Source organism: Cicer arietinum, chromosome 6 (genome assembly GCF_000331145.2).
Source record: "Cicer arietinum cultivar CDC Frontier isolate Library 1 chromosome 6, Cicar.CDCFrontier_v2.0, whole genome shotgun sequence".
NCBI classification, from domain to species: Eukaryota; Viridiplantae; Streptophyta; class Magnoliopsida; order Fabales; family Fabaceae; genus Cicer; species Cicer arietinum.
This window is the reverse complement of record NC_021165.2, coordinates 55,954,980-55,969,007: the sequence shown is the minus strand read 5'-3', so window position 1 is coordinate 55,969,007 and position 14,028 is coordinate 55,954,980. Positions and strand designations below refer to the sequence as shown.

The window sequence follows — 14,028 nt, the reverse complement described above, 5'->3', positions numbered from 1 at the left end:
AGAAACTTTCGAAAGTTTCTTGAATTGAAATCTTCGAAATGCAAGGCCAGGGGAAACTTTCGAAATGTTCTGGGAAAGTTTCGAAACACAGGTTCGAAAGTTTGGATCTGGGAAAGGTTCGAAACCCAGTTTCGAAGGTTTGGATGGGAAAGGTTCGAAACGTACGTTTATATATTATTTTTAATTTTTTGAAACGAAATTGGACATATTATTTATATATTATTACATTTATATATTATTAATATATTATTTATATATTGTTACATTGATTTTTTATTGTTTATAATTTTTTTTAATATTTATATATTTATATGTTGCAGTGCCTAGGATGAGAGGTGCTTTCGGCCAAATTATTCGCAATATTGTAGGTGGTGATAGAGGTGGTGATGGTGTTGAGAGAATTCCACCAACATCATCAAATAGACGACGAAACGAAGCAAATCGTCAAATTAGGCATCATCGTCGAAGACAAGACATCCATGATGATGTCCCTGAGCCTCAGATGGAGGAGGATGTCCGCGAGCCTCAGATGGAGTAGGATGTCCCTGAGCCTCAGATGGAGGAGGATGTCCCTGAGCTTCAGTTGGAGGAGGATGTCCCTGAGCCTCAGATGGAACATGCTGATGATGCTGGATTCCCCGGATGACCGATGTTGAGACATGTGTTGACACAATATGAGCACCACGTGGCTCGGAAGCTATGGGAAGGAGAGGTATATTTCAATTTGAGGCATTTTAAGTCTATTTAATTCAAGTGTTTATTGAAATATATTTATTCATTAATTTGTTGTTTATTTAAATTTATTTATTCAATTATTAATTTAAGGTTATTTAATTAAGTTTATTTAATTTGTTGTTTATTTAAATTTATTTATTCAATTATTAATTTAAGGTTATTTAATTAAGTTTATTTAATTTGTTGTTTATTTAAATTTATTTATTCAATTATTTGTTTAAGTTGATTTAATTATTTGTTTATTTAAATATATTTATTGAATTATTTATTTATTTAATTAATTGTTTATTTAAATTTATTTATTCAATTATTAATTTAAGGTTATTTAATTAAGTTTATTTAATTTGTTGTTTATTTAAATTTATTTATTCAATTATTTGTTTAAGGTTATTTAATTAAGTTTATTTAATTTGTTGTTTATTTAAATTTATTTATTCAATTATTAATTTAAGGTTATTTAATTAAGTTTATTTAATTTGTTGTTTATTTAAATTTATTTATTCAATTATTAATTTAAGGTTATTTAATTAAGTTTATTTAATTTGTTGTTTATTTAAATTTATTTATTCAATTATTAATTTAAGGTTATTTAATTAAGTTTATTTAATTTGTTGTTTATTTAAATTTATTTATTCAATTATTAATTTAAGGTTATTTAATTAAGTTTATTTAATTTGTTGTTTATTTAAATTTATTTATTCAATTATTAATTTAAGGTTATTTAATTAAGTTTATTTAATTTGTTGTTTATTTAAATTTATTTATTCAATTATTAATTTAAGGTTATTTAATTAAGTTTATTTAATTTGTTGTTTATTTAAATTTATTTATTCAATTATTAATTTAAGGTTATTTAATTAAGTTTATTTAATTTGTTGTTTATTTAAATTTATTTATTCAATTATTAATTTAAGGTTATTTAATTAAGTTTATTTAATTTGTTGTTTATTTAAATTTATTTATTCAATTATTAATTTAAGGTTATTTAATTAAGTTTATTTAATTTGTTGTTTATTTAAATTTATTTATTCAATTATTAATTTAAGGTTATTTAATTAAGTTTATTTAATTTGTTGTTTATTTAAATTTATTTATTCAATTATTAATTTAAGGTTATTTAATTAAGTTTATTTAATTTGTTGTTTATTTAAATTTATTTATTCAATTATTAATTTAAGGTTATTTAATTAAGTTTATTTAATTTGTTGTTTATTTAAATTTATTTATTCAATTATTAATTTAAGGTTATTTAATTAAGTTTATTTAATTTGTTGTTTATTTAAATTTATTTATTCAATTATTAATTTAAGGTTATTTAATTAAGTTTATTTAATTTGTTGTTTATTTAAATTTATTTATTCAATTATTAATTTAAGGTTATTTAATTAAGTTTATTTAATTTGTTGTTTATTTAAATTTATTTATTCAATTATTAATTTAAGGTTATTTAATTAAGTTTATTTAATTTGTTGTTTATTTAAATTTATTTATTCAATTATTAATTTAAGGTTATTTAATTAAGTTTATTTAATTTGTTGTTTATTTAAATTTATTTATTCAATTATTAATTTAAGGTTATTTAATTAAGTTTATTTAATTTGTTGTTTATTTAAATTTATTTATTCAATTATTAATTTAAGGTTATTTAATTAAGTTTATTTAATTTGTTGTTTATTTAAATTTATTTATTCAATTATTAATTTAAGGTTATTTAATTAAGTTTATTTAATTTGTTGTTTATTTAAATTTATTTATTCAATTATTAATTTAAGGTTATTTAATTAAGTTTATTTAATTTGTTGTTTATTTAAATTTATTTATTCAATTATTAATTTAAGGTTATTTAATTAAGTTTATTTAATTTGTTGTTTATTTAAATTTATTTATTCAATTATTAATTTAAGGTTATTTAATTAAGTTTATTTAATTTGTTGTTTATTTAAATTTATTTATTCAATTATTAATTTAAGGTTATTTAATTAAGTTTATTTAATTTGTTGTTTATTTAAATTTATTTATTCAATTATTAATTTAAGGTTATTTAATTAAGTTTATTTAATTTGTTGTTTATTTAAATTTATTTATTCAATTATTAATTTAAGGTTATTTAATTAAGTTTATTTAATTTGTTGTTTATTTAAATTTATTTATTCAATTATTAATTTAAGGTTATTTAATTAAGTTTATTTAATTTGTTGTTTATTTAAATTTATTTATTCAATTATTAATTTAAGGTTATTTAATTAAGTTTATTTAATTTGTTGTTTATTTAAATTTATTTATTCAATTATTAATTTAAGGTTATTTAATTAAGTTTATTTAATTTGTTGTTTATTTAAATCATTAATTTAATAAACAACATTAAGCATTAATTTTACCTGTACCCAATGATTCTCGTTAACAAATCCAATTGCTAGTAAAGACTGCCCAAAGGTCTCTTTCGATGGTGATTTGTTTAGCGGGAAAAATGTCATATTCAGATTACGAGACAACGACACCAATATGACATTATATAGTGTTGCTATCACGTAACCCAAGTCTGGTAAAGACATCCACTTATCTTTTCCTTGAGCACCCAATTTTGATATTTTCAATGAGTTCCGCACTGATTCAACATTGTCATCAAAAACATTAGAATAAACATCTTTATGTAGACCAATCTCTTTATCCAATTGTGATCGAACTAAAGCCCAAGATTCTTCGGTCCAACCTAGCAATGCTGCAATTGCACGAAACCCACAATTTCCATCAGCCACAACATCTACTATGTCCTCAATATACGGACGTATATAAGTAGGAAATTGTGTCTTAAAAGAATGTTGAGATGATTGAGATTGTTGCCTTGCAGAACGTTGAGATGATTGAGATGGTTGCCTTGCCTTTGCAGATTCTTGAGAGGCATCAACATACTCCCAATATGAAGGATCACGAGGAGTATCAAATTCTTTTTTCTTTTTACCAGCTCCTTTGGTTCTCACTTTCTCTGGTGGTGCAAGTATTGATGTGGTATGTGGAAATACAACTTCACGCACCTTTGCCTTGAATATCCTTTGACTTATAATATCGTGTTTCTTCATGTACGCTTTCATTGCTTCCAACTCTTCAGAAAAGTCATAATCTGATAAAGATTCTTCATCCTCTAATTCATGTGCAATGCTTAACTGTTTCCAAAAATCATGAATGCTATCTAAAGGGATAGCATTACCATTTATCTGCAACTTAGCCAACTCACAAGCACATGGTAATCCATGAGTTGTTCTAATTGAACAACCACATTCTGTTTTGTTAGTACCTACAATCTTCACCCTTTCCAACTGTTTATCAATTAATTTCATACATTTTCTTGATACACAGTGATGTAGATTTTGAAAAAATTGTGAATTATACCCGTGCTCAACATCCTTGATGGTTTTCTGAAAAGGAGACTTTTTCTGAAAAGAAGACTGAATGATACATATTTGGTTCTTCAACATCATATTCACTGCATCCCAACTTTTACACAAATCACCAAAACTAGTTTGAAGCATGTTTTTCAATCTCCAATGAGCAGACTCAACTCTACAAATAAATTAAATAACACAAATTAAAACAAATCACATAAACTAGTAAATCATGTTTGCTAAAACAACACAATTCATATTTTAAAAATACCTGTTAGATGTTGTGTTCCCCAAATGCATCACTCTATTGGTCCAAACGTTGACAAACCTTTCTTTGTAAGGTGTTAACCATGAATCTTTCACATAATCAACAAAAAGAATAATATCGGCACACAATAGCTCAAATTGTTGCAAATGATGATCATACTCTTCCACACTAGTCGAATAGACAATCTTTTTCCATAAATCCATTACTTCTTCTTGTCTATCATTTTTGACATATTGTTTGCATCTTGCCCCAACATTTTTTTCAATATGAAAACGACATAGCAAATGTATTGATGTAGGAAACACAACACTAATCGCATTCATCATGGCAAGATCTCTATCAGTCACAATAACTTTAGAAATCAAAGACTCGGATTTGAACAACATTCGTACCTTTTCAAATGCCCAAATGAAGTTATCTTGTCGCTCTTTTTCCAAATAAGCAAACCCAACTGAAAATGTCAAACTAGTAGAAGTGACACCGACTATTTCAAGTAATGGTAACCGATATCTGTTTGTTTTGTATGTGCTATCACATATCAAAACAAAATGAAATGTGTTTAACAACTTTATACAATCAGGATGCGTCCAAAAAATATCTCTCAAAATATCAGAATTTTCCCGTCTTCTTGTCCAATGCACATAATTTTCTTGTTGTATTAACTTCAACAGATGCTGCATTTCTGTGTACGGACCTCTCAATGATGATCGATAAGTACTCCTTGCTTTATATATTTGATTAGGAATAGTGACATTGGTTTCATTTCTCACTTTCAAAACATTTAGAATGAATATGGGTGCAAGCTTATACTTTATCATATCATTGACAAATTTCCTCTCTTCTTCGTTTAAACACCCCAAATAGGAATGAGTGGTTACAATATCAAGTAATTCATGATTGTGTGTCCCACAACGAACACTAATTTTCCATCCTTCACCGACACTTAATGGTACACATCTGAGAGTAAATGGACAGTTTTCCTTATGAGAGCAAGTTACTGATTTTTTTTATTCTGATTTATATCTTCCACCTCTTTCGCATCCCAAAATCAATTTGTCTTTTCTTCCCCTAATTCCGTTTGCTTTATCTGATCGAATGGTAACAATTAAAATTCCATTTTGTCTTCCAATGGCTTTTGCCCATTCAAATACAGCTTCTCGAGAAGAAAATACCTACAAAATACGTTTCAAATAAAACATTAATTATATAGCTATAAGAAAAATTTAATTGGTGATGAATCATCAGTAGTTATAATAATACCTGATCAGTGGTGAATTTTTCTGTAGAATCTATAACATTTTTTGAAGCAGAAACATCAACTCTACTCATACCTAATTTCAAAATTAGTAACAAATTTAATTAAATATAATATTTTAAATATTTAATTTAAAAAAAAATTAAAAATAATTTCTAACATAAATATTGAATTTAAAAAAAAATAAAATACATTTCGAAACTTTGACTTATTGAAAAAGTTTGAAACTTAAAATACATTTCGAAAGTCTTAAACATTCGAATAAAACATTCGAAACTTTTGTGAAAATCCAAACTTTCGAAGCCCAAATTGCATTTCAAAATTTTGAAAAATTCGAACTCCATTTCGAAAGTTTCGTGAAATGCCAAATGTTCGAAGCATTAGTGTATTTCGAAACTTTCAAATGCAAGCAAATATTCAAATACTGTCCATTTCGAAAATTTGGTGTTTATCCAAAGTTTCGAAAATTTGAAATTTTTTGAAAGAAATTGCATTTCGAAGGTTTTAAAATAACAAAAGGTTCGAGTAACTTACTAAAATTCATTTCGAAACTTTTAAACTTTCGAATCCAACATTTTTTTTCTAAATTTTCGAAAGTGGTGGGGTGTGAAATCAGAATGGTAATTTTTGGAATGATGTTATACATTTTTACAGAGGGGTATATTAGTCTTTAAAAAATACTGGGGGGTGGCAGGTAAAATTGGGGGGGGTGCCTGGTACAAAACCCCAACCCAACCCATAAACCCCAACCAAAAATACCAAAAATCTCACCCAGACAAAACCCATAACCAGCAACAACAAAAAAGTAAAAAGAAAACATATAAAGTGTGGTACCCCAATTTTGTTCAACTAATTAAAAATAAATAAAAAAAAGTAATATTATTCATTTTATTATAATATATCAAATTTTATATTTATCATTATTTTACTTTTCTCTATGAAAAATTTAAGAAAACATAATAAATATATAAAGATGTATATATTTCTACCTTCATAATCATTAATACAATAAGTAAAAAATATATTAAAAAAAATAAAAATAATATAACTAAAATAATAAGGGATGCTCATTTTGTCTCATCATTTCTTAAAACCATAATTATAATAATAATACACAATGATACAATAAAATAAAAATTCCTATTGTTCTCTCTGGTTGTTATGATGCAGAGAGAAGAAGACAAAACTTTGAGTTTAAGTATGAACACAATATTCTACAAAATTAGAGACATATAAAGAAACATTAGCTCATCCAAAACCTACTTTATTTCTCAAACATAAACAAATAATTAACACACTCAGATAAAAACAATTTAAAAAAAAAAAACGTGAATGCATCAGATATGCAGAAGAACTCATATTATGAGCAAAAAAAAAACATAAAGTAGGAAATTAATAGGGAGCACAAAGGCGGAGCATGAAAGCAAGTAAACAAGTGAAAACTCTATAAATACATTTTCATTTGTTTTTAAAAGGGAGATAGACGGAAAAATCTGATACAAACAAAAAACGAAAGAAAAAATAAAACAGAAAAGAAAACTATCCTGATGTTTCTATCGAGCTGCACACCAGCTTCTCTATCCTCACTATGGCTTTTGGTATTTGGAAAGGCATGTACTTTCTCCCTTCTTCATATTTGGTTTTTTTTTCTTTCAAACTTTATGTTACTTAAAAATGTAAACTTGATTCTATTGGAAACAAAAAATTTAAACTAGAGTTTGATTGATTCAAAAGTAAAAGCTTTTGTTTTTCTGTCATCGGTGCTTGTTGTCTGGAGTGTGGTATGGATGTGCTTTGCTTAAAATCTTTTTTATTTGGCTTTTTATTTTGTTTTTTATTTTGTAAAGATATGATACAAGCTGTATACCTACTTATTGTCGTTAGTTAGTAAGTAGCACATATCTTTATAATGCTATCATATAAATACTTTATATCATTTAGCATAAATAATTGTGTTTCATGGATACAACCAACTACTAATTAATAGATACAGCTAACTATTAATTAGCCTCCTTTATTTTCATCCGTAAGAAATTTTAATAAATTTTCTTTTAATTTTGTTTTGTGTTATTTAATATTAAGATAAATTTTATTTCCATTATTTAATTAAAATTGGTGGAGATGTGTATCTTTAGTTTTAAAATGAGTTTTGTTTCTATCACTTTTTTAACTAAAAAGTGTATTAACATAAGCTCCCACTTGTATTTAAAATTTTTGGTTCTATTATTTAATTAAAATTTGTTTTGTTTATTTAATAGATCAAGCTACAAGTTCATATATTTCTTTCGCTGCTATGTTTTTTTATTACTGATTTTTTTTTATAGAATTATTTAAATTTATTTATTATTCAACCTCAAATTTTAATTATCAAAAAGAAAACAAAGTTAAAATATAATCAAATATTAAAAGAATGTAACTTTCTTTTAATTTTTCTGAGTTGTTAGGACACAAGTTGTGACAGATTGGTAATCCTAAAACTCATTTTGGTAAACAAATTAATCAATAAAATTCTTTTTAAATGATTAGTTAGATGTGACATCTTTTTAATCTTTGAGTTGTTAAGACACAAGTTCTATAGCTTGATGGTTTTAAACTCATATCTAAACCGAAAATAATTATTTAAATCAAACAAACTCATTTTTTTTTTTATTTCTCGTCAAAATAACTCATTTTTTTTTATCAACAACAAAATATTTTTGTTTTTCTTCTTTAAAAGCAATCAACGCATCCGCATTTTCTAATCAAGAACTATGTAACTTTGATTTCTCCATCGCACCGGAAGATATGTAGGAGCCAGATCACATTCTTGTCAAGCACATTAATAAAAATTTCTTTTTTTGTCCTTTAGTTCTTAAGCACACATTTATTCCAAAATCATATAAAATAAATAAATAATTGATATTCATATTTAATAATAAGAAGAAATTAATGAATAGATAATTGATATTCATATTTAATAAATAAATAATTGATATTCATATTTAATATTAATAATGCACAATTAATTATAGGTAACCGTATTTTAACGGATGTAGTAGGATGTTAATACATTCCCTACGCATAATCGACTCTTGAACTCAAAATTTAGTTTCAAAGACAATTTTTTTATTTTTTTCTAATTTGAAGTGTTTCCCAAAAAAATTTCTATTTTAAAATAAATTTTGGTGGCGACTCTATTGAATTCATTAGGGACATCTGATGACTCCACTAGGGACTTTTTGGAGAGTCAAGCCTAACATAATTAATTATGCATAATTTTTAACTTTTTTTTATATTTGTTTATTTTTCATTTTCTTTTACTTTATGTGTATATTTTTTCTTAAAAAGTATTAGCTTATAGTATAATACTCATTTAAACTAGTAGATCATTTTTATTTATTTATTTATTTTGTATATGTATATATGTTTTGTAGTATTATGGAGCTATTGAATTATACTTATTTCACACCCTACACTTTTACTAAGACACATACTTATGAGTGGAACCTTATACTCGGGTTTGAACAAAAAGTTTCGAGGTTGCATAGTGGTAGCCTTATGGATGTACATCCTATTTGGTTAGCATGAAGATCTCACCTAGAGTTTGATCTTGTTGAGGGAATTGTCACTCTAAATAGTTTACCTATTGTTGTTGACAATATTCTAAAATAGGATTACTGGCTCTAGGAATCGTGTTTAGAACTATAGCCACCATTGTGTGAGTTTCACTGTATAACCCAATAGTCCCTTTCATAATAAGAATATCCATATTAGCAAAAAAATACCTCATACATTCATTCAAAACTTTATATATTCACAACAATCATTCTACATAATTGCATTCATATCTCATGACATTGTTTCTTTTGAAAAATTAATTGACATTTTGCATCAATTTTCAGGATTGTTGGGGAATCATAAGGACCTTAGTCACATATTAAATTAAAGTGGACAATGGGATTGGAAAAAGAAAAAAAATACTTTTAAAGTTCAAGCAACCTTATTTGAAAAGTTTAAGAGACATAAACAATCAAATGAAAATCATACAACGTGAGAGTTTCTTTCACAGATATGGGAAGATCCTAAATCTCTTGGCAGTGAATGTGCAAACAGGGGCCCTCACGACATTAGCTCATTATTACGACTCTCTCTTAAGATGTTTCACCTTTCAAGACTTTCAGTTGGCCCCGACATTAGAGGAATTTGAACGAATATTGGGTTACTCCATAGAGAAAGGAAACCTTTATCGATATACTGGACAACCACTGAGTTTGAATGCAATTGTTGAAGTGTTGGAAATCGACATAAGAGAGTTGACAAGTAAAAAAGAGGAAAAAGAAGATATTCATGGTTTTTCAAGAAAATATCTAGAGCAAAAGTGCCAGAATTTAGCCGTTAAAAAGGAATGAGGTACTTTTATAGATGTCTTCTTAGCTTTTAGCAAAAATAAACAAAGTCTAGTTCCTGCGGTTCTTGCTGATGTATACTACTCTCTACATATACGACACAAGAAGAAAAGGGGAACAATTTTGTGTTGTGTTCCAATGTTGCATATTTGGTTCATGTCTCACATGTTCAAGAAAGAGTATCATGTTAGAGTTAAAAGTAATAGTGAATGGGCTCAAAGTATTGCTAGTCTTACTGGGGACACAATTTCATGGTATCATAGAGAACATAGGGTGGAGGAAGTAATATGCCAATGTGAAGATTTCCCAAATGTACCTCTCATGGGAACCAAAGGATGTATTAATTACAATCCAACAATATCTCTAAGATAGCTTGGCTACCCTATGTTGGAGAAACCAGATGATAAGCTGTTGGAGGCTTTTGTTTTGCACAATATGGGTACAGTAGACCCACCGATGTTGCGAAGGATAAGTCGAGCTGGAGAAATAATCATTAGAAAAGGAATAGTACTCGGATGCAGAAGTTGTAGTACAAAAGAACCTTATCAACAATGGAAAAAAGAATGCGTCTAAGAAATCAAGTTGCCTTTCCACAGTACACCATCGAGTGAACAAGAAATACTTGAACCTACCCTTGTTACCAATGAAGAAATAGAAGAAATCAAAGCATCATTGTTAAAATCTGAAGAAGAGAAAAAAGAGCTACAAGCGAAGTTAGAAAAAGTATCCCAAGAGAACGAGAACTTACGATCAGAAAACACATGTAAGAGTCAGCTTATTGACAGAAACAACAAGAGGTTGAAAATTGAAAAAGAAAATAAACTTGACATACAAGATTGTTTGAGAGGTGCAAATAAAGAGTTAGATGTGCAAAAGCAAGAAAGTAATGCAACTATTGAAGAAGCCTATATGTGGAAGCAATTGTGGACAAAATCAGCAAGCTCTGAGAGGAACATAAAGAGTTTGAAGATTTAAAGAAACAACTAAAAGAAATGGTAGCTGAGTACGAGAGTCAAGTAAGGAATAAGAGGCAACACAAAGAAGAAATTGAAGAGGAATCAGTTGTGCTAAAATTTACAAAGTCCTATTAAAAGTCTACAAGTTCGTTGAATATTACAAAAATTTGGTAGAAGAAATGGAGGAGAAGATTGGTTGTCCTATTAAAAGAGAAGATTGAAGTACCATAGTCAATGTAGTTTTCTATTTAAATGTGATGTACTCTTTTTCTCATCAATGAAGGGTTTGCTGTTTTGATTTTCGATCCCCATATTTTCTTTACTAATAATTCATCTTCATAATTAACTAATTGATTTCATCTTCATTACATTTATATTTTAATGCGTACTCATAAAAAATTTATTTTTTATTTAAAAAAAGAGAAGAAAAAAATCAATAAAGATGTTTCCCCGACACCCTTATCGGACTCATGCAAACTCCAAGATCATGGATGCACTTGAGCAAAACCAAGAAGTGATAAGAGCGGATGTTAACCAATTGAAGGACAAGGTTGATCGAATTCTAGAAGCTATACAGGCTTTGGTAAGGAAGGAGAATACATATGGGGATACTCCAACTGCAAATGAAGAACACTAAACCGCTCCTTCTCACCCATCGGGCTTTACCCCGACTACCTAACAATTTTATACAATAGCTATACAATTTCCTATGTATGGTCTCCCACCTGGTTATACTTTGTCTATAGTCATCAACCCCATGGACAATAACCAAAACCACTCAACTATCAACCCCGAAAACCTAAACCAATCACAAATCCCATCTCATATGGGTTACGTACCACACCAAAACACTATACCTTTAGAAAATATTCCATATAGTGCACCCCAAGTACCCCATTTTGATGCTAACAGAAATTGGCAACAACCTCACGTTGGGGATGATACACAATCGAAAAAGAAAGTCCATGTTTTAGAAGAGCGAATTAAAGTAATTAAGAGGAATAATGTTTATGGTCTCGAAGCTTTTGATATGTGTTTGGTTCTCGATGTGACTATCCCTTCAAAGTTTAAGGTTCTTGAGTTTGAAAAATACAAAGGCGTCGTATGTCCTAAAAACCATCTGACTATGTATTGTAGAAAAATGGTTTCTCATTCTCATAATGGCAAACTTCTAAGTTGGTATATGCATCTCGAGCGAAATCGAATTTGTTTATGGAAAGACTTGGTTGATGCCTTCTTGAAACAATACAGGTACAACATTGACATGACCACTGATAGGATGCAATTGCAAAATTCAGTGGAAAAGGACAACCAAACTTTCAAAGAATACGAATAATGGTGGAGATATGTGGCATCACAAGTAGAACCTCCTTTATCTGAAAGAGAAATGGTTGGTATGTTTATGGATACTCTTCAATCGCCTTTTTATGATAAGATAATTGGGAGTATGTCATCAAACTTTTCTGACATGGTCATGATAAGAGAAAGGATAGAAAATGGGATGAGGAGTGGCAAGAACGTATGTGCAACAATTGGCGTGAATAGACCCCATACGACATTCACAAAAAATAAAGAAGGGGATGCTAACGCTGTAATGGTAAACACACGAGTCTCTCATATTATCCATTTATGAATTCTTATCGACCCTCAAATTTCCAGCCCCCGATACCCCCAACTCCATACATTCCATATCCATATGTGGTTGCAACCTCACAAGCTTCATACCCTCAATATCACCATTCAAGACCACCTTTTATCAACCACCTCTGGTCAATTCACCACCTGTCGCATTTCCCCCAACAAAATCAACAGAACCAAAATCCAAACCTGAATCAATACAAACCACATGTTAATCGAGAAAAAAAGATAACCCATTTTGACCCAATTTGTGTGACATACAGCCAATTGTTGCCTCACCTACTCCAGAATTCAATGATAGTCCCAAGACCAATGAAACCTCTAGAACCACGATTCCTAAAATGGTATAACCCTAATGCCAAATGTGAATACCATGCATGAGCTGTAGGGCATTCCATCGAAGATTGCTAAGCCATAAAATCTAAAGTACAAGAACTAATTAATGCAAAATGGCCTAACTTCAGGGAAGACGGTCATAACGTAGGGAGTAATCCCTTACCGGGCCACATGGATACCTTTGTCAATGTCATTGAAGATGAGATAGACCAATGTGCAAAAGATGATCATGTGTTGACTATAAAGCCGTATATGGGAAATAATAGATCTTTCCAAAGACCATTGGAAATCCTTTACATGAAAGAAAATATTAAGCTAACTCTTAGAAGGCCAAATGCAATAATTGTCCAAGCACCAACCCCTTCTCCTTACAAAAATACCAAGGCAGTTCCATGGAATTATGAAGTTACCTCCCACTTGCCCAATCATCAATCAAGTGATAATAGTGAATCTAAAGGAACTGATGTCACCAATATTTCAGGGATTGGTGGGATGACTCGGAGTGGTCGAGTATATCCCCTTGGACAACCTAAGGAAAAGGAAGGCCATGGGGAAAAGGAAAATAATTTATGAATCATTGATAGCGTTTCAGCAAGTGTACTGAATCGTTGCAAGTAATAATAAAACGGTAGTACCAAGTGTCGAACTCAAGGATTGCGTTTTACTATTGAATTATATTTAGTTACTAAAATTGAACAAAAAGTTCCCAAGTTGATTGAAATAATATTTAAAATTGACAACAGTAGTAAAAATAAGGGTTTCATCTTGTTACACTCATCTCTAACAAATATAGTTTAGTTACTCATGACAGAGATAAAAGAGATAGAGATTAGAGAAGAATTACAAGAAGGATTCATGAATAATTCTTGATAAAACTGCTCCAATGATGTTAGAAACGGCCGTCTTTGAGTTTCTATACTAGGGCACAAGTCTCCCAACTTCCCAAAATTCAAAAATATCCCTAAAACAGTGAAAATTTGTGTTTTTATGGTTGCTGATGCGCGTCGCGCGCCCCAGGCGTAGGAAACGCGCTCCAGGCGCGCTTGTACAGTGTTGAATGGCTGGAAACGCGCCC

At 28.7% G+C, this 14,028-nt stretch overlaps 1 protein-coding gene across 1 annotated transcript in view; it reads right to left on the bottom strand.

Annotated features, from left to right (window-relative positions):
* LOC140920787 (protein FAR-RED ELONGATED HYPOCOTYL 3-like) overlaps window positions 1-5,751 on the bottom strand; it is a 10,718-nt gene extending 4,967 nt beyond the window's left edge. The window contains exons 1-5 of the mRNA XM_073369618.1: window positions 5,644-5,751; window positions 4,387-5,555; window positions 4,123-4,293; window positions 3,941-3,993; window positions 3,342-3,454 (exon numbers count right to left, since the gene is read on the bottom strand). Of these exons, the coding sequence (XP_073225719.1) occupies window positions 3,342-3,454; window positions 3,941-3,993; window positions 4,123-4,293; window positions 4,387-5,201 (1,152 nt within the window). The 5' untranslated portion in view covers window positions 5,202-5,555; window positions 5,644-5,751. The remainder of the gene's footprint in view (window positions 1-3,341; window positions 3,455-3,940; window positions 3,994-4,122; window positions 4,294-4,386; window positions 5,556-5,643) is intronic.
* Window positions 5,752-14,028: the final 8,277 nt, after the last annotated feature.